Source organism: Larus michahellis, chromosome 5 (assembly GCF_964199755.1).
Source record: "Larus michahellis chromosome 5, bLarMic1.1, whole genome shotgun sequence".
Taxonomy (NCBI): domain Eukaryota; kingdom Metazoa; phylum Chordata; class Aves; order Charadriiformes; family Laridae; genus Larus; species Larus michahellis.
This window is the reverse complement of record NC_133900.1, coordinates 14,394,137-14,414,931: the sequence shown is the minus strand read 5'-3', so window position 1 is coordinate 14,414,931 and position 20,795 is coordinate 14,394,137. Positions and strand designations below refer to the sequence as shown.

The window sequence follows — 20,795 nt, the reverse complement described above, 5'->3', positions numbered from 1 at the left end:
AAATGGATTTCATATAGAGTCCAAATTCAAAACTCAACTAAAAAAATGTACAAGCAAACCAAAACAGAAACATCCTCGCTGATATTTTATTATTCATAATAATAAATTATATCAACAGTTGTTGTTTGGTTTTGTTTTGTTTTTTTTTAAAGGGGAGGTTTCTGTGGCTTCCAATCCACACAGCAAACCATTTACGACAGCCCGTTTCACCTCCTGCTTGTCCTCAGCTCTTTTCCATTTTCCTGGTTGGCTCCATGAAGCCTCAGGCTTTATTTCTTATGTTTACCCATTCTACTCGATTCCCCACAGAATTGCAATCCCAGAGGTATAAAGGTCTGTGCAGATGAGGACAGCAAGCCTTTCCAAAATAAATGATAGTGGTTTCATCAAGGCAATGGCAGTAGGACAGAGCTAATTCCTTAGTTTACCCGACAATAAAATTTGCTAAAATACAACTTATATTACATTTAAAGGAAAAAGGTGACCAATTATTCTCTATTGAAAAGGTTATCCTCTATTTCCAAAGTCTAAAACTTCCCATAGGGACTGCCACCTCCTTGCAAAACAGAAGTTTCTTCAGTGACATTTTTCCTGACTTCTTTCTCTTTAAAAATTAAAGGCTGATTTTGAAAACATTTAGTATAGAATACCCCTCCAGCATGTCCACAATTCTGAAGTATTTGGTCAAATCAATAAAAGAGCACATGAAATATAATAGATTCATCCTAAACACATCCTCCACTTCAGAGTCTCACATATGAGTATCATTCTTACAGCAACAATCTGACAGTGAAAGAAAACACAAGAAACACATGCTTTGCATGTGGAAACACACCCATCAGATATGGATTTCAATTAAAGTAGTAAAAAAAATTGAAAAGCTGTTCATGATCTCTAGGACTACCTTTTTTAATTGTTAATAATCAAGAAATGCAGTAACATTCACACTTCACATGTATTTACTAGTTAGACCTCAAATATTACTCTGAAAGGAAGGTGACCAATACTTTATTGGTCCTATTTAACAGATAGGCAAAGGCAGAGAACTTAAGAGATGAATTTTGTAAAATGCTGGGCACTTGTGATCCTCAGTGATTTCAAACCAGAGCTACAGGTATTCAGCGTGCCTGAAAAACACACCAAATGAGATATGCCAAGGTAATTGTCAATGAACATGAACGTCTAGATAAAAAGTCTCACTCCCAATCTCATTAATTAAACAGCAAAATCCCTCTCTCCTCTCACCATTTCCCCTCTTCCATCCATCACACACTCTCCTTATCAAAAGGAACAAATTATAAGTTAAGAAGTTACAGTGTTTTTCTCCCTGCAATTCCATGACCTAGAAAACCCAAGGCAAAGTGTTTCTTAGCCCATAAAGGAGCAGCTGATGCTGCCGCTTGCTGCTCAATTACCTGACAGCTTCATAAGAAAATCTGATGCCATCTTGACAGAGATGTCTTGGCTGAATAGCGCTGATGCTGTATTGGCCACAAAGTCAGAGGAGTCTTTCACCTTTGTGTTGTTGGGGGCTCTGTCAACAGTGCTAAGAGCAAAAGGTGCAGCTGAGATGCCATTGTCATCTTTGGGCTCTTCTTTCACTAGTAAAGGTGGAATACCTCCACTAGGCTGCCCAGCCACATCAGGTGTTTTAGATACAGATGCTGATCCCGTAAGGTCAGGTCCACCTCCTTCCCTCTGTGGTCCCGGGCAGGAGTCACTATTTAGCTGTGGTGACCCCTTCACCTCAGTTTCTGGTATTTCCTCCTTCACTTTGGATTCTGTCCTGAGGAAATGTTGATGGCAACGCATATGGAGTTTCAGGCTGAAGTGGCGGGAGGAGGTAAAAGGGCATAGCTGGCATTGAAAGGTCTCGCCCCTGTCTTGGTGCTGATGAACCTGGATCAAGAGGTGAAAGATAAAAGCATGTATTAAGCAAAACAGTTTACTACAGTTTACTAGCATTATAGAAATCTCAACTCTACACTACTCACACCATTTTTTAAAAAAAGAAAAGTTAACTAGTGAGTGAACTCATTCCCAGCACTTGGAAAGAGGTCAGACACAAAGAACAGTAGGATTCTTTCACACATAAGTCAAAGAACATCAACATCAGACTCAAGTTAAAAAAAAAAAATCAGGAACATCTGTTTCTGCAGCATGGAAATGACAAAGTCTGCTTTGGATCAAACAGTCCTTACAACTGGACCCTGATGACCTGTCAGTGCATGAAGAGACTTCCAAGCTATAAGCAGTAGCTTTCTTGATTAAAAAACAAACAAATAAACCAACCCCTATCTATTACATGTTAAGGATGATCATTCTGTGCAACCTCATAAATAACAATTGTCCAGAGCAACCCAACAAAACACCAACCTGCATAACAACGTCCATCATCGATTCATGTATCACTAGAGTAAAAACACAGCACCTGGCAATACCAAGGCGCTACTGAAGCAGTTTGTTGTAAATCAATTCTACCAGAAAATAAACAGCTCTGTTATGATAAAATACAAACATGAGAGATGGTGTTTGCCATTTATTCTATTTTATCAGTCAATTAATGATCACAGTTAATCTTACTGTCCTCATATTTTGACTGCAGGCTCTTTCTCATAGAGACTGCATGCTCCAGTACGACTACAATGCCTGGTATTCTCAGGCCCAAACCTGATTACCTTTTAAAGAGAACTCTATCCATTCATCCGTATGTAATGGTTTATATATTATTTGAACAGCCACACTCATTAATACAATCTATATACATATAATTATACATATATAATTATACAATCTGTATACATATAATTATTCTTGTTTAACACAGTAATCATGAAATGGAAGGAATAATTGAGCCCAGCATAATAGTGGCAGGTATATTGAAAGTTTTCTTCCCTATAGCTTCAGAAATGGATTTTAAATCCTGACAGTAGCATTCCAGGCTACTCCCTGCAGACAGACTGGCAAATACATACATTTTTTCCTTACTAATTGATGAACATGTGATCAGGACAAACTGGCACCAGACTGAGCTCCACACGTTCATTTTCAGTTGTGACTTGAGTTGGTTGGAAACATTTCAGTGAGACAGATTTTTGTTGGAAAATGGCAATTTGTTGAACGCAAAATATTTCACCTGAAACATGGAGCGGTTTGATGAACTCTTGGCAAACAAGGTGTGATTCCCCTACCCTACTGAGTGGCACTCTACTCCCCGCTCCCTGGGTTTGTCTCAGAAGCAGCCAGCTGTGCCAGGGATTCAAGGCTCACTGCTGTAGCCTGCGAGTCCAAAAGCCCTGAGAGCTCCAGCTCTACTCAAAGCTCAGCTCTACACCAGGATGCCTGGAAAATCTAGCTTTAACTAAGGCTTTCAAGCACTTTCCAGTTTCCTGCAGAGCTGCGATCTAGATCCCAAGAGTCCTGGTGCAGATGCCGCAGAGCTCTGGGGTAACACTAGCATTTTCCAAAACAGCTCTGTCAAAATTCAGGTTGGAGTTTCACAGAATCACAGAATGGCAGGGGTTGGAAGGGACCTCTGGAGATCATCTAGTCCAACCCCCCTGCCAGACAAGGTCACCTTAGAGCAGGTTGCACAGGAACATGTCCAGGCGAGTTTTGAATATCTCAAGAGAAGGAGACTCCACCACCTCTCTGGGCAGCCTGTGCCAGGGCTCTGCCACCCTCAAAGTAAAGAAGTTTTTCTTATGTTCAGATAGAATTTCCTGTGTTCCAGTTTGTGCCCGTTGCCCCTTATCCTGTCACTGGGCACCACCCATCCTCTTGACACCTGCCCTTTAGGTGTTTATAAGCATTGATGAGGTCCCCTCTCAGTGTTCTCTTCTCCAGGCTAAACAGACCCAGGTCTGTCAGCCTTTCCTCATAAGAGAGATACTCCAGTCCCTCGATCATCTTCATTGCCCTTCGCTGGACTCTTGCCAGTAGTTCCTTGTCTTTCTTGAACTGGGGAGCCCAGAATTGGACACAGTACTCCAGATGTGGCCTCACCCGGGCAGAGTAGAGGGGGTTGTAGATTGGGCCCGATTCATTTTCTAAGAGGAATTCAGTCAGAAGATTATATCCAGCATTCCCAGCTCTACATACACAGGACCAGAATTCAGGTCTGCTAAAACATGATGCTGGGAGACATCCCTCTTTTAGCCCTTTTTTACATTCAGTGAAGACACATTCCATCAGTGCTGCATAACTTTTCATTCAGTAGTTCTTCAAGTGCTTCAGAGATTAGGTACTAAACAAACAGATAGCAAGAGAGAATTTCTCTTGGCCAGCCACTTTACAGAATGACATTCTCAGTATCATATAAACATGACATTCACATTCAAATCTTAAAATTGCACCTGACAACAAAAAAAAATTAGAAGCTAATGCTAACCTAAGACAGTTTTAAAGCAACAACCTTGCAGAAGAATAACAGCACAGTAAGTTCTAAATATTAACAGGTTACAACAGAAATGCCAACCAGATTGGCTGTATACCCTACTGGAAACAGGATAGTCTGTGAGCAGAGCAGTGTGTAAGCACTCTTCTTCAGGAAGAGCACCGAGATGTACTAATGGTAGCAAGCACTCTCACCATGGCAACTTTATCTCTTACACCCACTGAGATTCTATGTGCCAGGGTTTCTCTCCAGGATCTCCTTCAATCAACATTTCCCTGCCTACACATTTAACCACTTCTTCTAGAGGCCCCTTATCACAATCATCAATACGATGCCTTCTGAAGGCTGTCACTGCTGCAGTTGGGTGGCAAAGTGTGTGGGAGCCCACCTTCTCTTCCCAGGAGCATGGCATGCCACCCCTGCAATATCTTTTAAGAACGAATGAGAATAGGGGGGACTGATTAATCTGATTTAGAATTTTCTCCTGCTCAAAGACAATAGCAGCATCACCAATGGATTTCTCATAAAGTAATGTTTATAACTTGCAGGCAAAGAATGACAGAATGCAAACCCCAATATTTAGCATTTTGAAGGGAAGAATTTTAGATCTACAAAAAAACCCCACATGAAACAACATCAAGCCAAATATTTAGCTCCCAACGTCCAGGGTCCAGTCCCACCATAAGACTTTACTTTTTTTTAATTCTCAAAAAAACCCATAAAATTTAACACTATTAGAAATAGAAGCTAAGAATTAAAGTCCTTCTAAAGGCAAAACTATCCCTTATTTTCTCATTCGACAGCAGCTAAAAGAGTCAAGAATTGCCATTCTGTGCTATTCGTAGAGAAAGCACAAGGCAGCGACTACTTGCTGCAGAGTAAGAAACAAAAAACCCTGTAGAGCTACACAGAAAGCCACAGGGGAGATCCAGGTCATGCAATGTTACAGTCCAAAAAGCTGCCTTCTCCCTCCACGAGACGGGGAACGGCTCTTACGCTGTGCTAATGCTACCCAAACCATCAGATGTCCTCTTTAGACTCAACTAGGCTGTTGCTCCAAGAACCACAGGTGGGAGGAGACAAGAGCGCAGCTGACAGGTTTTCTCCAAAATCCCACTCTGAGCCCAGCTGCTGCCAGATTTGGATCTCTCTGAATTACGCTGCAACAAACTATAGTGCACAACCTGCTCATAGAGAATAGTTCTTTCAAAATCCCGTAAAACTACTGTTTGACTTATGTCAGAAACAGTTAAGAGTCCTACCTTCTGAGTTTATTTCATTTAAGCATGGATATTCTCCTTGACTGTGCAAAGTACCTGTATCATCTTTATTTTAACCCTACAGTCTTCCCAGTCTCAAATGATATTTAGTTGCTCTGTAGTTTTTTCAGTGTGTGCTTGATACAACGTATGCAATAACTTTCAACGTAACTATACACTCCTTACAAACTTTAGGTCTAGTTTGAGGACTTGGGTACAAATTATCTACTGGTCAATTTATTTTTTTTTCAATCTGTTTCTTTCAGTTTCTCTTGCTGCCTCCTCTTTCTCACATTACAAGAAAGAAAAACAGAAGCCGTTCAATTTATCTTCTCTATCTCATGGCATTATTTTGATCACACCTCCTTTCTATACCTGGCAGTCTCATTCTTTTCAGCTTCTTTCTTCAAAGGAGTTCTTGCCAACCTGCTAATTATTTTCATTACCAGCTTTTAAAATACCTTCTATTTCTGATACTTCTTTTTGATGCAGTGACCAGAAGTGAGTATCATAAGTGGCAGAATACCATGTTAATAATAGCGTTGTAAAATTTTCAGTGTTATTTCTGTTTTATTCTACAGACATCGAAATACCTAATGTACTTTTTAACCACTGCTGCTCATGCCAAGAGAAGGTTTTCATTGAACTGTCTACAACGATACTCAGATACTTTCCCTGAGTAGTTACAGTTCATTATATCAGACAGCTAGGTGCATGATTAGACTCTTGTTTCCAAGGTGCAGTACCTTGTATTTGTCAACAATAACTTCATTTGCGCCCTTGTTTGTCTGTCAGCCAGCCTCTTTTTATTCCTTTTCAAGCTTTGCCTTTCCTAATCTTGATTCATGCACATAAGGTTGTATTGTCTACAATTCTCTTAGCCACAGTCATCATTTTGTGCTGATCACATTTGCTAAAATACGCACAATTCCACTCTTTTTAATGGAACAACCCTCTGTTAGCCTTTTGTCATGCTTTAAAAATTGCTAATTCCTTCCTACCCTTTGTTTTACTGTCTCTTGGTGAATTTCTAATTTGCCATAGTACATCACATTGCTTAATTTATTTGGCAGCTTCTCAGTGAGAAGCTTTGCCAAAGGCTTTTTTAAAGACCAAATAAATTTCAACTGATTCTTAAGTCCATAATTTCCTGACATGCTCAAAACATCTTACTAGAAGAACATGCGATTTTCTTTTACAGAAACCACATGTCTCTATATATCACATAATTGTATTTTTTCTATTACATTTTTTGTTGACATACTAACATTTGTGGTATCATAAGCAGTTTCTTGAATCATCTTTTCATACTTAAAAGCAACATCCCTGCTGATTTACCAGCCAATTTAAGTCACGAGAAGTACACGCTGGCCCGTAGGGGTGTACCACAGTTACAGGTACACGTGACCCCACCTAACAGGGTACAACGGGGAGTAGGGGTGAGGGAAACAGTGACACAGGCACGTCCTGCAATTTTATAGCACTGGTGAGGTAGATCGTGTCTTTTCCCCTTCCTTAAAGTTGGGGTAACACTTTGCACAGACCCAACCTTCTGGTTATGAGGCACAAGAAGAGAAGGACTGGCATTCACCTTTCATTTGTGGGACTTAAGAGGGTTTTTTAGTTGTTATTTTTTAAACACTCAGAATCAGAAGAGGTATTTTTTCTGAGAACTTTCATCCCCAAGCAAAATCAGACCATAAAGGGGTTGTGGTGCTGAATCCATTCACTGCTATATTTGCTTCTGGCTACTCAGTCTTTACTTACTTTCTGTGATCTAATTATTGCTTTTTTTTCTTTGACTGCTATAGGTTTTCTTTTTCTCACCAACTTTCAAATGGATTAACATTTCCACAAGGGGCATCTGTTTAAGCAACTACTGCAGTCAACAACTACTATAACCTGGCCATTCAGCCATACCTGCCTACCCACTGAGTTTTCCTGTCTGTTTGGGATTTTTTTTTAAATTTTTTTTTTTAATCTCTTTTGTAAAATGCCACCTTCTGCATCTGCATTTGAGTACACTTGAGAGGCCTCCATTTTGCATCTATCGTGTGCCCTCTGCTTTTTCATTTCATGCTCTTTTCTGACGAGTTTTTTTAAAATATTGCACTTTCAAAAGTTTAGTGCTACAGTGCTAGTTTTGATATGATCCTTCCCCTCAGGACACATACATTATTTATACAGTATTTTCTTTTTGAAACTATTTCCTTGCTTTGCTTGAAAGCAAAGGAAAAAAAAAGCCTCTCTGCAAGGCTGGGCTGGACTGGACTAGGTGTTCCAAAAAATATATATATTTTCTTTTTTTTCCTTTAAGGTTTAAGGTATCAATGCATTTCCTGTCTTACCCTTGTCTCATATGCAAAAAGTGACAAGATTAAAAGGCAGATATTTGAAGTCATTTTGGTACCTGTCTGAGACTCAGGGCATGGATTTCACTTGTTGAAAAGCTGTGCAAGTTTGCGTTACCTCCCCTTGGCTGAGGGGAGGTAATGGAATCACAGGCGCCTCCTGGGGCTCTTTAAGGTTAGCTTAAACCAAACTAAACAAAAAACCCTCCCATAAAACATAGCCAACGTCCTTCTCCCAGTATGGTGAAGATGCTTTAAAATAACCTGTCCTATACTTCACTAAAATGGATTAGGAATGCTTATTCAGTTGTCTGACTAGCTGAGGAATAAAGAGGGAAAAGCAAATGACTAAGGGATAGTGAGCACCTGGCTACATTCTTCAGGGCCTTTCCTTATTCCCACTATCTTGTAATTAATAGCCTCTCCCTAATCAGGAGGCTGATTATAACCCTCTTCATATTACACAAGAATATTAATCTGAGATCTCACTACATGGTCCCTCTTCATGAGCAACAGAAGCAGGAAGATCCTGTGGTTGAGCACCACATGACCTGCCTGCCATTGCGTCTTACTTTTCTGTTAAGCTTAATCTTCCCTTTCCTCATTTTCTTCATACCATCATGCTTCAGGACGTGTTCACAATGCCAACCTTCTCCACTGCTAGAAAAGCTGGCTCACCCGCTTCTGCCTTATGTCTATATAGCAGCACAAGGAACATTTATAGATATTATTTTTGGCCATATGCTCCTCTTCCTCATCCCCCCTTCCAAGCGCTCAGGCTAATATCCTGTTGCTTTCTTGGAACATATCTGTATGATCTCACAGCCTATCCGTCCACCAATTGCTGAGGAAGATATGTGCATGATCCAAAGGCACCAATTGGCCAAAGTCTGACTGATGCTTGTGGTATTGCTCTGAGGTAAATTTAATCCCTACTTCCCTACCAGGAAAAACAGAAAAGCCTGAATACATCTTGCTGAATTACACCACCCCTTTCTGTTGCCTTCTGCAATAGCAGTACATAAGATTCTCGCTCTCTCTCAAGCACGAAACAACATAGATAAACAGAGAGAAGGACTGAAACACAACCCTTGCTGCCTGCTTGGACAAGACACCTCTCAATTACCCATTCATTTTGCCCAGATTCATTTCCAGTTTTCTCAGCACCCCTAGAAACCACACTACGATACCAGAATCAAGTCCTGTGACGCTACCTCCAGATTCCTGGAAATAAGGGCCAAAACTTGTGGTTGTGCATGTACTCTAATTTGTCTCCAAAACAGACTAATAAAATTCTGTACTGTGCCTATTTTAGGATTTTTCTAAGGTGCCTATCACTATGGAATCTAAATGCCACAGAACAATTAGAGATAACGCTGTGTGCCTTAAAAGGCAGTCTACTCAGCCCCCCTTGTTCATTGTGTGTCTGTGTGGAAACTTTCCTTCTGCTTCCCTCCTTGCCTTTCACTTCCTCGCCTCCAGTTGTGAGTTGGTCCTGGCAAAGTGCCCTTATTGGAAGAACGCTTCATCAACATGGTGGGTAGCACGTGTAGATCTGAATACGGTCAGGGCTGGAATCAATCCAGCTCTCTGTTAGTATTTTCTCTAGCAGGGGACATGACACCAAAAATGTTGGCAATGTTGTATTCTGGGCCAACAGTTTGACATGTTATAATTACCATAAAATTACACAGTATTTATATTATATAGTTATTATTCATCAACGTAAAGATACACAAAATAAAGAAGGTCCATATGGAGACACACACAAACCACTCCTAGAAACTAAATCCCTAAATGACCAGTTTCAATGGAAAATGCCTATAAGAACCCAGGAAAAAGAGGAGGTGCTTCAGCTTGGGGCTATGCTGCCTAGGAGAAAACAAAGACAACACTATTAGTTTTTGAGGACTGCAGCCGGACAAAACACCTCAAACAGGTTTTGCCTGTCATCCTTATCAGTAGACCATAAAACCTGAAAATGAGAGAGCAGCATAAAGGAAAAAAGCTTGGCTTGTGATAGCATCCTAGAATAAAAATTGGCTTACGATGAATGACAAACACCAGCCTAGTACCCTAATTTTGAGTAGCCTTTTTGGTTTTGAAAAAAAATGCGTCTTCACCTGCAGCCACAGTTGACTCATGGGGAGGGAGAGAGGGATGGAGAGCTAGAGGCAGCACTACCTTCATGGGTTGCCTGCCAGGAAAGAGATAAGGACAGGTAGCTCCCAAAGGATCCTAGGACAATGAAGAGAACTGAAACATCCGGCTGGCATGACCAGAACGCTGCATCCTAAGTAGCTCCCAGCTGTGCTGTACCATTTCTGATGTGCATTCATTCCAATTTCAACACTGTTGGCTTATATGTGTCTCAGTTATAATAACCTCATACTTATTTACATACAGATTTAAAATAAGTACTTTTTTTATAATGAGAAAAGAAATCTGATTTTTTTTTATTTTTAATCTTGTCCTAAATTTATACTTTTGTCAAAGGGAATTCAAATTATAACTGACACTGTTGAACACGTGACTAACACGCCCCTACTTCATTCACCTGCCTCAATTTTGCTGTGATAGAAAGTATTTTTACAAATGGCCTACTCAATTGAAAAAAGTGTATTAAACCCATTGGAATTAAGGTAAAATATTATCTTTCAGATTCTTGTACTTGTGATTCTTTACATTTATCCATAAAACTACAACAAGGGCAAAAGACCAAACACAGGCCACCTAGTTTTGTAAGACAATTGCCTGCATCTTCAAGAGGGAGCAGTTTTACCAACAAAGACCACTGGGTCCCTCATGACCGGCATGACTAGACTGCATCTTATATCCATAGTAAAGCTGAAGGAGACTGTAATCTCTTACATTGCATCAAGCAGTTCTGGGCCTGACTGACTTCAATGATGTCTAACTGAGAATTACTTGGTAACAGTTACTATATTACTAAATAATTAACACTACATGTTACATGTTTGTACAAAGGGTCTGTTTTAAGGTGACATGGGCTCAGTTAATGAAGGAATTTATGTTAAGTAGGGAGCAGAAAAGAGCACACAGAGACAGTGAAAAAGTCCCTAATTTTCTCCATCATACTACCTGTGACCACCTATGGAAACCAACATGCCAAAAAGGAAGGGACAGGCCCTCAACATGCAAATAATAATTCCAAAAAGGCAAAAAACCCAAAGAACAAGAATTTGTGCAGGGAATAATAAGGATGTCCTTTCCAAAGCAGGGGACAACAAAAGGTCTTTGCCAGGGAGTAGCAAGCTTTTAGGTGATGCATGTTTCTGTGCAGGCTGTCAACAACTGAACACAAAAAAACCCCTTTCTTATCATGCTGTGTTGCCATTCTTTTTACTAATCTTCTACTCAGGACAGCCATCTGAGCCCTCCAGTCAACACTGAACACCAAGTCCTAAAAGAAAGAGCCATAAACACCAAATCTACTTACACCTGATAAGGATTAGCACAATACATCAAGGATGCCTGGGAACAGAGCATTCATCCACAGTAGAAGAGTTAAGGGATGAGCCTTCAGATTTTAGTGGGATGATTTCAGGCCTAGAAAGACCTGAAATACAGCAAGATCTGCTGTTGTGATCAGTGGAATAATCAGAACCATTTACACTGAAGCAAATAGTTACTTGGGTGTAAGCAAGGTTAGTCTCCTGTCTTGAGATCTCAGATTCTGCAATAGCATATATAAAACCTGAACACGCATTTCTGTCCCTCTCCACACCAGCCTGGTACTCTGTTACTCACATTTGTCTAAAACAGACAAAATACTAACTATAATAAAACATTTCACTGTTTTATAAAATTCAACTGCATTAACAAGGGAAACTTTGCACCTCAGCTTCTTCATCCATGGGCTGGGTATAGATCCATGGGACATGTATCATTTTTACTTCACCAAGCATAGTCTACAGCTTGCAAGACCAGGCACTTTGTACACTGCAACCACGTAGGACTTCAGCTAAGCAGACAGAGAGGTTTTTTATATTTTTCCATATCAACACAGGTCTTGCTTCCTTCAAATGTCATCTTCAGTTCGAGCCTAAAACTTAGGCTGAGTTAAAAACACACTTTAAGCTTAATGGAAACATTTGAAAACCAAACATTAGTGTAATCTGTCATTCATTTTGGTTTGGATCCTTCACTCCTGAAATGGCTGCAGTTAAAAACTACAGTGAGAAAAAAGTTAAAACTGCAGGCCTGTCTATAAGAATGTAATGGGGAGATCCGCTGCTAGTGCTGCCCAAGCTGCTATGACCACTTAGTGTGATGCAATGGCACACAGAGAAACTAGCTGGCATCCTGAAAAGCTGCACTGCTGTGTTTGCATAGCGTCACATCTCAGCTAACATCCCTGCTTCTGGTGGTTCCAGGTCCAGAACTAAATCCGTCACAGACAGCTTGTGCTGCACCAAGTTGACATAACCGAAAGCAGTTTCCACATTGCATAAAATGGAAGGGCAAGCAAAGGAGGAAAAAAAGCTATTTCTCTCTCTTTTTATGGTCCCTTTTTTTAAATAAAGGCATCATTAGTAGTACAGCTAGGGAAATTTTCTTCTTGCAAATGCAAATGAAATAGGTTTGATTGATTATTCAAGTGTTTTGATTGTCAGTAAACACTTCTCTTACCTTCATGTGTGATTTGAGATTGTCCTTGCGTGCACAGCGAAACGGACAAAGCGGACACTGATGACTTTTCAAACCTGTATGAATCACCATGTGCCGTTTCCAGTAACTCTTCCTCTTGATAACCAAACCACAGATCGGACACTGGAAAGGTTTTCCTCCTTCTTCTTCTGAGGCTTAGCAGAAGGGGGAAGAAAAAGAGAGGATCCCTTACAGCCACTTGTTGAATACTTTCCCCTTGTAAACATACTCAAGATACCATTTTTCAATGCTAGAATTTCATCTGCAAAGAGACACATCAGTTAAACAACAACATGTACCAGAAATTTCAGTTCCTCCCCCTTGCATATCCCTTTTCCCCTTAATCTAGTTATTCTCCCTCTAAGAAGGTCACCATAATTTATAAAGGTTAATGTCCCAAACATCCTTTGGCTAATCAGTAGGGGATGGTACTTTATCTCACCTGGTCCTAATGTTCCTTATAATTTAACTGAACTGAGATGGATGTCTCTCATAATCATCACTTTGCAGCTTCATTTCCTATCAAAGGCTGGCTGTACTAGCGTATGAAAAATATGCTTAACTGTTAAAAAATGATCCATTTCCATATCTGATGGTTAGCCAGCAGGGGAGCAGGATATAAAGCATAGAACAATCCACAACTTAACTGAAAAGCATGCTGGTGTTGCATATCAGATACATTTAACCCCCAAAGTGAATGACTTGAGAACCCCTGATGTTGAACTTGTTTAGTTATGGCTCAAGCAGATGCCGCTGCAACTTCAGCAATCAGGTGTCTTCAGGTCATGGGTTTCCTTCTGCTCCTCTACTTGCCAGGGCTTTAGATCTACTCCCTTCCTAAATGTTTGCAATCTGCTTTACTGCCCAATTCACCTAAGAAAAGGATTTGGTGGCATTTATCAGGCAAATATGGTTAGTCTACTGAGAGTGGAACCATCTCAAGGTTGAAGGAAAGAGAAATTCCTGCTACTGGCTTTACACAACTGACCATCCATTCATCCTCTCACCATTATTTCCTTTGCTTATTATAAAGAAAGGCCTAGTATTACTGTGGAATTGGAAGCCTTTTTCTTCACCGTAAAAGACAGACTACTTTCAAATATCCAGAGCTCAACAATGTGCATCCTGCTATTTGACATTTCAGAATATTTAATCTCATTACTATCAGTTATTTCCTACTGATAAGGATATAGCAAACATCAAATTCTCTTGAAGAGGAACTAAGTGATAAAAAACTCCAGAAAGATTTGTCATATGATAGTATATAATCCTTGCTATTAGGCAGGAAACAAAATGATTAGGTAGCCATTACATAAGTACAAAAAAGGACGCATTGTCAAAATATGCACTTCTGCAAGTTCAGAAATTCTCCTTGTGAAACATTGTTATCACACTCAACATATTATCAAATTGTTCCCCTCTCTGCACCTCTAAAGAGTAAACCAAAGCCAATCCTATAATTGCTTGTGTTTCAGTTTTTAAATATCTTTACTTACTTCTTCACAAAAGGCAGCAGAAAGACAAACCACAGAAAAAAAACATATTGGTAGCATTTTTACCTATCATTTCTCTTCTTTCTATCATCTTTTCTCCAGCCTCTGGTTATCACCACAAAGGATACAGAAAAGAAATATGTAACAAGCTATTACCTGTTTTCCACCCCATTAAAAATAAATCTGCAAGCAAAATGGCTCAATAGTAATTTAGCACATTACAAAATATGCAAAGAACTGGACTGAATGCATGTGACTTCACCAATAATAATGACAATTAATAGCACACAGGAATTACATCAATGCTTCCCAAAGCTGAACCATCGTAGCTCTTTACTATACACTACATAAACCTTAGCACAAGAAAAAAAAAAAAAAAATCGCGGTCTTCAGCTTTCCTTCATTTACATTGATGTTTATTTCATGTCATATGGCGTCAAATTAGTTGGAAGGAGTGACTCCAGCGAGATCAGCTAGCACTTCCCAAAGAAGCTTCAGGAACGAAATTGCAAGCATTGCAGGCAAAAAGTTACACCAAACAAGCATTCAGTCAATAAAAGTAGGGTCTGCCACTGACACTCTTTCAAAAAAAACATCATAACTTTAACAGAGATTCCAGACTTCCTTTTAAATTTCACCCCAAATACATGAGCATTTTATAGAATTGGCAATATTGACAGCTTGATAGAAAAGTTAGTCTCCTCTGTACCACTTTGCTATAAACTATGCAAGTAATGACTAGGTCCACCAAATGTGACGTGCAGTTTGAGAAGTGACTATGCTCTGGCAAACCTGGGCTTCAGCTTCTTGCGTGTAATAATTCTGAGCAAATAGCTCAACATGGTGGACAAAAGAGCAGCAGGCATACTCTTGTTATTAACATATTCCTCTTCAAATAGCCTCCGTCTTTGCTGTTCCTTACTTGTCGACATCTAATTAATCTCACTGAGTATTGATCTCATAACCAAATCTAGATGTTACTGGTGGGTAAGTGAATCAGATTCCTAACAACAAAGCAAACTCACCAGTGCCTCAAATGTTCAAAGTATGAGGGGAAACAAACCCACCTCCCAAGCTATGCCTACTGGGAAAAGATGTCTCTTGCCGGGAACAAGACAAAAAAACCCACCATGTCTCAAGGAGCAATCAGACACACACAAAAAGATAACACATTATAAAATGAAATACCATTTTTTGCTTTTAGTGCTATAAGGTTGTAAGTGCAAAAGGAATCAGGAACGTGCGACATTTATTTTCATGGCAAATATACACACTCAGCTGCCCTATTCAACTTTTACAGAAGTGAGGTCTTCAATCAGAGGTCACTAAACAGCGACCTCTTTTTGCAAGCTGTATTTCTCCATGGCTGAAGGAATCAAGGAGTCTGGCTGTCCATAATCAACACCCAGATACGCTAACTAACAGCTTGCTTTTTATTTTCAGTCAGTTAATTATTTAGAAAGGAAAAATGTAATAGCATATCAGAAAGTGGAATTAAAGAACTTTTGTTATGAACAGTGCACTATAAAGTTTGCTTGGATGCCAACTGGCATTGGCCCAGTGAGTATGAAATGAAAGGAAACACCCTTCCTCTTGGGATACTAGTCCCATATATTATAAAGAATAAATAGTTGTTCCTTGGTTACCAAGGACCTGAGGTAGTCAGCCCCCACTGTTATCTTCTAGCAGCACAGTATGCTTGGGCCTTCAGCAAAGAGAACAGTTGCTAGAATTTGCTGCATCAGAGCTAGTTTATAAAGTGCCGGTACTACCAGCACATTGTGCGCTGGTACAGAGCACTCCCCTAGCATTAACTGCACAGACAAAACCCACAGTTTGTTGGTCAAACACAGAACCTGGATTTTACTACAACCATTTACTCTTCCCCAGTAAAAACTTATGATGTGAACAACTTTTTCTCCAGCAGGAAATAAACTAAAAACTTCAAATAAATTTTAACCTTACTCCTTTTCTACGCATTGCTGTCTTTCTTATACGAAGGCCAGACTTCACGGGGAAAGTTACATAAAATTAATGCCCACAGCCACACTGCTGTAACCAGTGTGGGTACTCCTATTCCCACACAGAAGGACCCTTTCTTGGTTTATCTTATGTTACTCCAAAAAGGACTTAATCTAAACTAATGAAAACCTTAGGCTAGACCCATGCCAAGAAGTTTGCCACTTTAATTGCCTTGGCAAAACACACCAGCAAAGCATTTGCAGAACACATGTAACTCAGAGCAAAAAACTGGTACCGGCTGCACCTCATTGCATCCTTCCCCCTCCTCTTCCAAGGGAGGAATGAGCATTGCTCTCCATCCAACAGCTTCTATGCTATGAATTTTCACCAAGGGCTGCACAGGGACAGACCAGACCTCATAATATCCCTAAACAAAAAGGCTAGGTCAGAAAGACAGCAGTGCAATTATACAACGTCCATGTCAAGCTTCATGTCTGTACACTGGCTTGCTACGCCTGTACAGTCATAGAATCATAGAATTGCTGAGGTTGGAAGGGACCTTTAAGATCATCGAGTCCAACCTTTAGCCTACCCTGACAAAAACCACTTCTAAACCATGTCCCTAAGTGCCCCATCTACCCTTTTTTTAAACACCTCCAGGGATGGTGAATCCACCACCTCCCTGGGCAGCCTATTCCAATGTTTAATAACCCTTTCAGTGAAAAAATGTTTCCTAACATCCAATCTAAACCGCCCCTGACGTAACTTGAACCCATTTCCTCTTGTCCTATCACTTGTCACCAGGGAGAAGAGGTCAGCCCCCATCTCCCTACAACCTCCTTTCAGGTAGTTGTAGAGGGTGATAAGGTCTCCCCTCAGCCTCCTCTTCTCCAGGCTAAACAACCCCAGCTCCCTCAGTCGTTCTTCATAAGGTTTGTCCTCCAGACCCCTCACCAGCTTTGTAGCCCTTCTCTGGACACGCTCCAACACCTCAATGTCCTTCTTGTAGTGAGGGGCCCAAAACTGAACGCAGTACTCGAGGTGGGGCCTCACCAGTGCCGAGTACAGCGGGGGGTGATCACTTCCCTAGTCTGGCTCACCACACTATTCCTCATACAGGCTAGGATGCTGTTGGCCTTCTTGGCCACCTGGGCACACTGCTGGCTCATATTCAGCCGGATGTCCACCAACACCCCCAGGTCCTTTTCTGCCGGGCTGCTTTCAAGCCACTCCGCCCCAATCCTGTAGCGCTGCATAGGGCCAAGGGGAGGACCCGGCACTTGGCCTTGTTGAACCTCATACCATTGGTCTCAGCCCATTGGTCCAGCCTGTCCAGATCCCTCTGCAGAGCCAACCTACCGTAAAGCAGATCAACACACCTGCCTAGTTTAGTGAGTAAGCGAACTTACTGAGGGTGCATTCGATCCCCTCATCCAGATCATTGATAAAGATATTAAAGAGAACCGGCACCAGCACCGAGCCCTGGGGGACACCATTTGTGACCAGACACCAACTGGATTTAACTCCATTTACCACCACTCTCTGCGCACAGCCACCCAGCCAGTTTTTTTACCCAGCCAGTGAAGAGTACACCTGTCTAGGCCACGAGCAGCCAGTTTCTCCAAGAGAATGCTGTGGGAAATGATGTCAAAAGCTTTGCAAAAATCCAGGTAGACAACATCCACAGCCTTTCCCTCATCCACTAAGTGGGTCACCTTATCATAGAAGGAGATCGGGTTTGACAGGCATGACCTGCCTTTCACAAACCCATGCTGACTGGGCCTGATCACCCTGTTCTCCTGCATGTGCCGTGTAATGGCACTGAGGATGATCTGTTCCATGACCTTCCCAGGCACCGAGGTCAGACTGACTGACCTGTAGTTCCCTGGATCCTCCTTCCGGCCCTTCTTGTGGATGGGTGTCACATTTGCCAACCTCCAGTCAGCTGGGACCTCCTCGGTTATCCAGGACTGCTCATAAATCATGCAAAGTGGCCTGGCGAGCACTTCCGCCAGCTCCTTCAGTCGAGCTAGTACTCCTGATAAAACTTAGCCTGATGAAGCTCTAATATACTGAACCACTTTGTGCATCTTGTGGAAGACAGCTGACATGCTTCCCTCTCCTCTGCAGCAGAACGTCACTCCAGGGACAACACTGACGACACCTGAAGCTGTACGTTCTACCAGAAATATAAATCCATGATGTGAACTTTTTATAGAAAGAGATGAAAGGAATCTTATTTTTCCTTATTTTGAAGATGAATCATTTAAATTTCCCTGCATGGCTTGCCAGTTCTTGAAAGCTTTTGTTACCAAGACTGTTTCTTCTTACTCCCTATAAGCCTGATTCCTTGACCGCCAACAGCTGGAACTGGTGGAGGGAAATCAGAAACGTGAAATGGTTCTTGTTGAGCAAATCAGAGAAATGCAGTTCACCTTTTTTTTTTTTTTAAATGACAAAGGATTGAAAATACTGAACTCCTGCAAAAAAAATTTAATGAAAAGTGGCAACATAATAATACACACTGGTAAATTAGGACAGGGTAGTAAGCGATTATACAAAAGTCCATTTGTGACAGAGACAGCAGGAGGGAGAATTCTCCCTTGTCCAGTATTTCAAAAGCACTAGTTTTGTACATGCTCACTGATACCATGAGCTCCCTAACAGGGATTCTTTGATCTTCTTCATTAAATATTTTTGTGGCCTTATTCTAAACTTGGTAAGAGGGGAAAATATCATTGTATGGAATAATAATTAAAAAAAAAGTACTGATCTGTACACTCATAGCTTTCAAATATGGAAACATTTGTGACAGTTTGATCTTCAAGTGGTATTTTAAAATGTTTTTCCATTGTTTTCCTAAAGTACCTGCTTCTTACGCTTGTAATACATAGAATCAAACCAAATCCAGACCCATTGAAGAGACGTTCTATAAGCCTATAGCAAAACAAATACATTCTACTTAGTGGCTCAAACTGTATCCATACCTGTACTAGTGGGTTTGGATGCTCTTCCCTTAGGGACTGGCAGTAACAATAATTCCAAAGACTGCGGTGGAGTTGCTTTCTCTTGCTTCATCTCTGAAAGCTGCAGGGGATCCTCAGCAACCAGTGATTTCTTCTTCTCAGCCAACAGGGTGCCAGCAGCCCTTGCAGCAACTTCCTTGAGAAGGGCAGCTGAAGAGGTCATGGAAGCCAGAGAGAGGAAAGAACTAGCTGGAGGCGGGTGCTCCTGCCCGGGAGTCATGCTTCTTTCACTCACTTTCTTAGATAAAGCTGCTAACGTGGAGCTGGCTGACTGAGAACTAAAAGGTGAGGAAAAGGATTCGAATCTTATAGTGTCTTCAGTCCTTGAAAGCGATTTGTCCTGCAGAACAGCATTGGCTGCAGCTTTCAGTTTCAGGATAGCTGAATCAGGGGACAAACCACAGGTGGTGGTTGAGTTTGGCAGCCACTTACCTTGATTCCATATAAAGTGACTACTTGCATTGTATTGGTCACTTTGTTCCTGTTTCTCAGCAAGCTTTCTGGCAAGGACACTTAGCTGCTGAGCATGATGAGCAGGTGGAGAGAAGGAGAGATTTGAGCCAAGATTTACAGGGGACTCGACTCTGCCATTGACTGTAACAGCAGCATCCAGCTTGAGGGAGCCAGCCTCCAGTAGCCGCCTCAGGTTACTACTCAGTGGCTTATTTGGACCAGGAGGTTCTTCTTCACACAGAGATGACACATCAGGAGAAAGGTGCTCTTTGCTCTGTAATGTGTCTCTTAGTGCCTCATTTTCAACAGAACCCAGCTCCACTGTGTTGCTGCTAGGAGTTGCACTTCCCAAAGAAGTATCCGGGGAAGTGGACTGCTCTTGAATTCTGTCCTCAAGAGACAACTTAAAGTTCTCCTGGACTTCTCCATATGATGCTTCTGAAGGAGTTTCTGAAGAATTTCCAAACCAGCGTTCTTCTTCACTGAGTTCACCTTCCACTTCTTCCTGTCTGGTACCATCTGTGTGGAATGAAGAACAGTATTATTCCCAAATCTGTGTAAAGTAACTGCTTAGCATGAAGTACGCCTGGCCTCTGCATGACCCTCCTGAACAGTCACCTAACATCCCTCTAAAGTGCAGAGACTTGGCATCAGCCTGGAGTGAGTGACCAGGAAAAAAAGTTTTCTGAAAATGAGAAAGTCTTTCTTTGAAGACAATCATGACAAGCCAGTCAGCCTACCTAAAATGTCTAAAACCGCAACAATACATATATACATAATATATATTCAAAATATACATAATATATATTCATATACTGCAAATACTTCAGTATTGGTATAGTCTGTACATCCTGCAAAATATTATCAACTCTGTGGTATAAAGCAGGGATTTAATCAACCCAGAAATTACTGGATACTTGTGTCTTTATACAGCTAGCATAGGCATGCCTTCAAAAGCAGATCAGGTGCATAGCTACTCAAAGTACTTTCCTCCAGTGACTTTAAATCTCAGGCCAATCCTGCAGTGACCCCCATCTAAAATAAAATAAAATTTGTACTGATAATACACAATTAATTCATGAATAGATGAAACGACTAATACACAAATGCAGGCTAAAGCTCTCATCTCTCCAACTATTTGGGACAGGAATATCATACACAAAATCTAATGTTTGGGGTGTTTT

General features: G+C 41.0%; 1 protein-coding gene across 6 annotated transcripts in view; it reads right to left on the bottom strand.

Moving 5' to 3' along the window:
* ZNF827 (zinc finger protein 827) overlaps positions 1-20,795 on the bottom strand; it is a 126,406-nt gene that overhangs the window by 65,453 nt on the left and 40,158 nt on the right. For all 6 annotated transcript variants that reach the window (XR_012587220.1, XR_012587221.1, XR_012587222.1 and 3 more), the window contains 3 exons: positions 19,120-20,130; positions 12,660-12,832; positions 1,416-1,899 (listed from right to left, as the gene is read on the bottom strand). Coding sequence is in view for 3 of the 6 variants with exons in the window: in XM_074588851.1 (XP_074444952.1) it covers positions 1,416-1,899; positions 12,660-12,832; positions 19,120-20,130 (1,668 nt within the window). In the remaining 3 variants the exon portion in view is untranslated. The remainder of the gene's footprint in view (positions 1-1,415; positions 1,900-12,659; positions 12,833-19,119; positions 20,131-20,795) is intronic.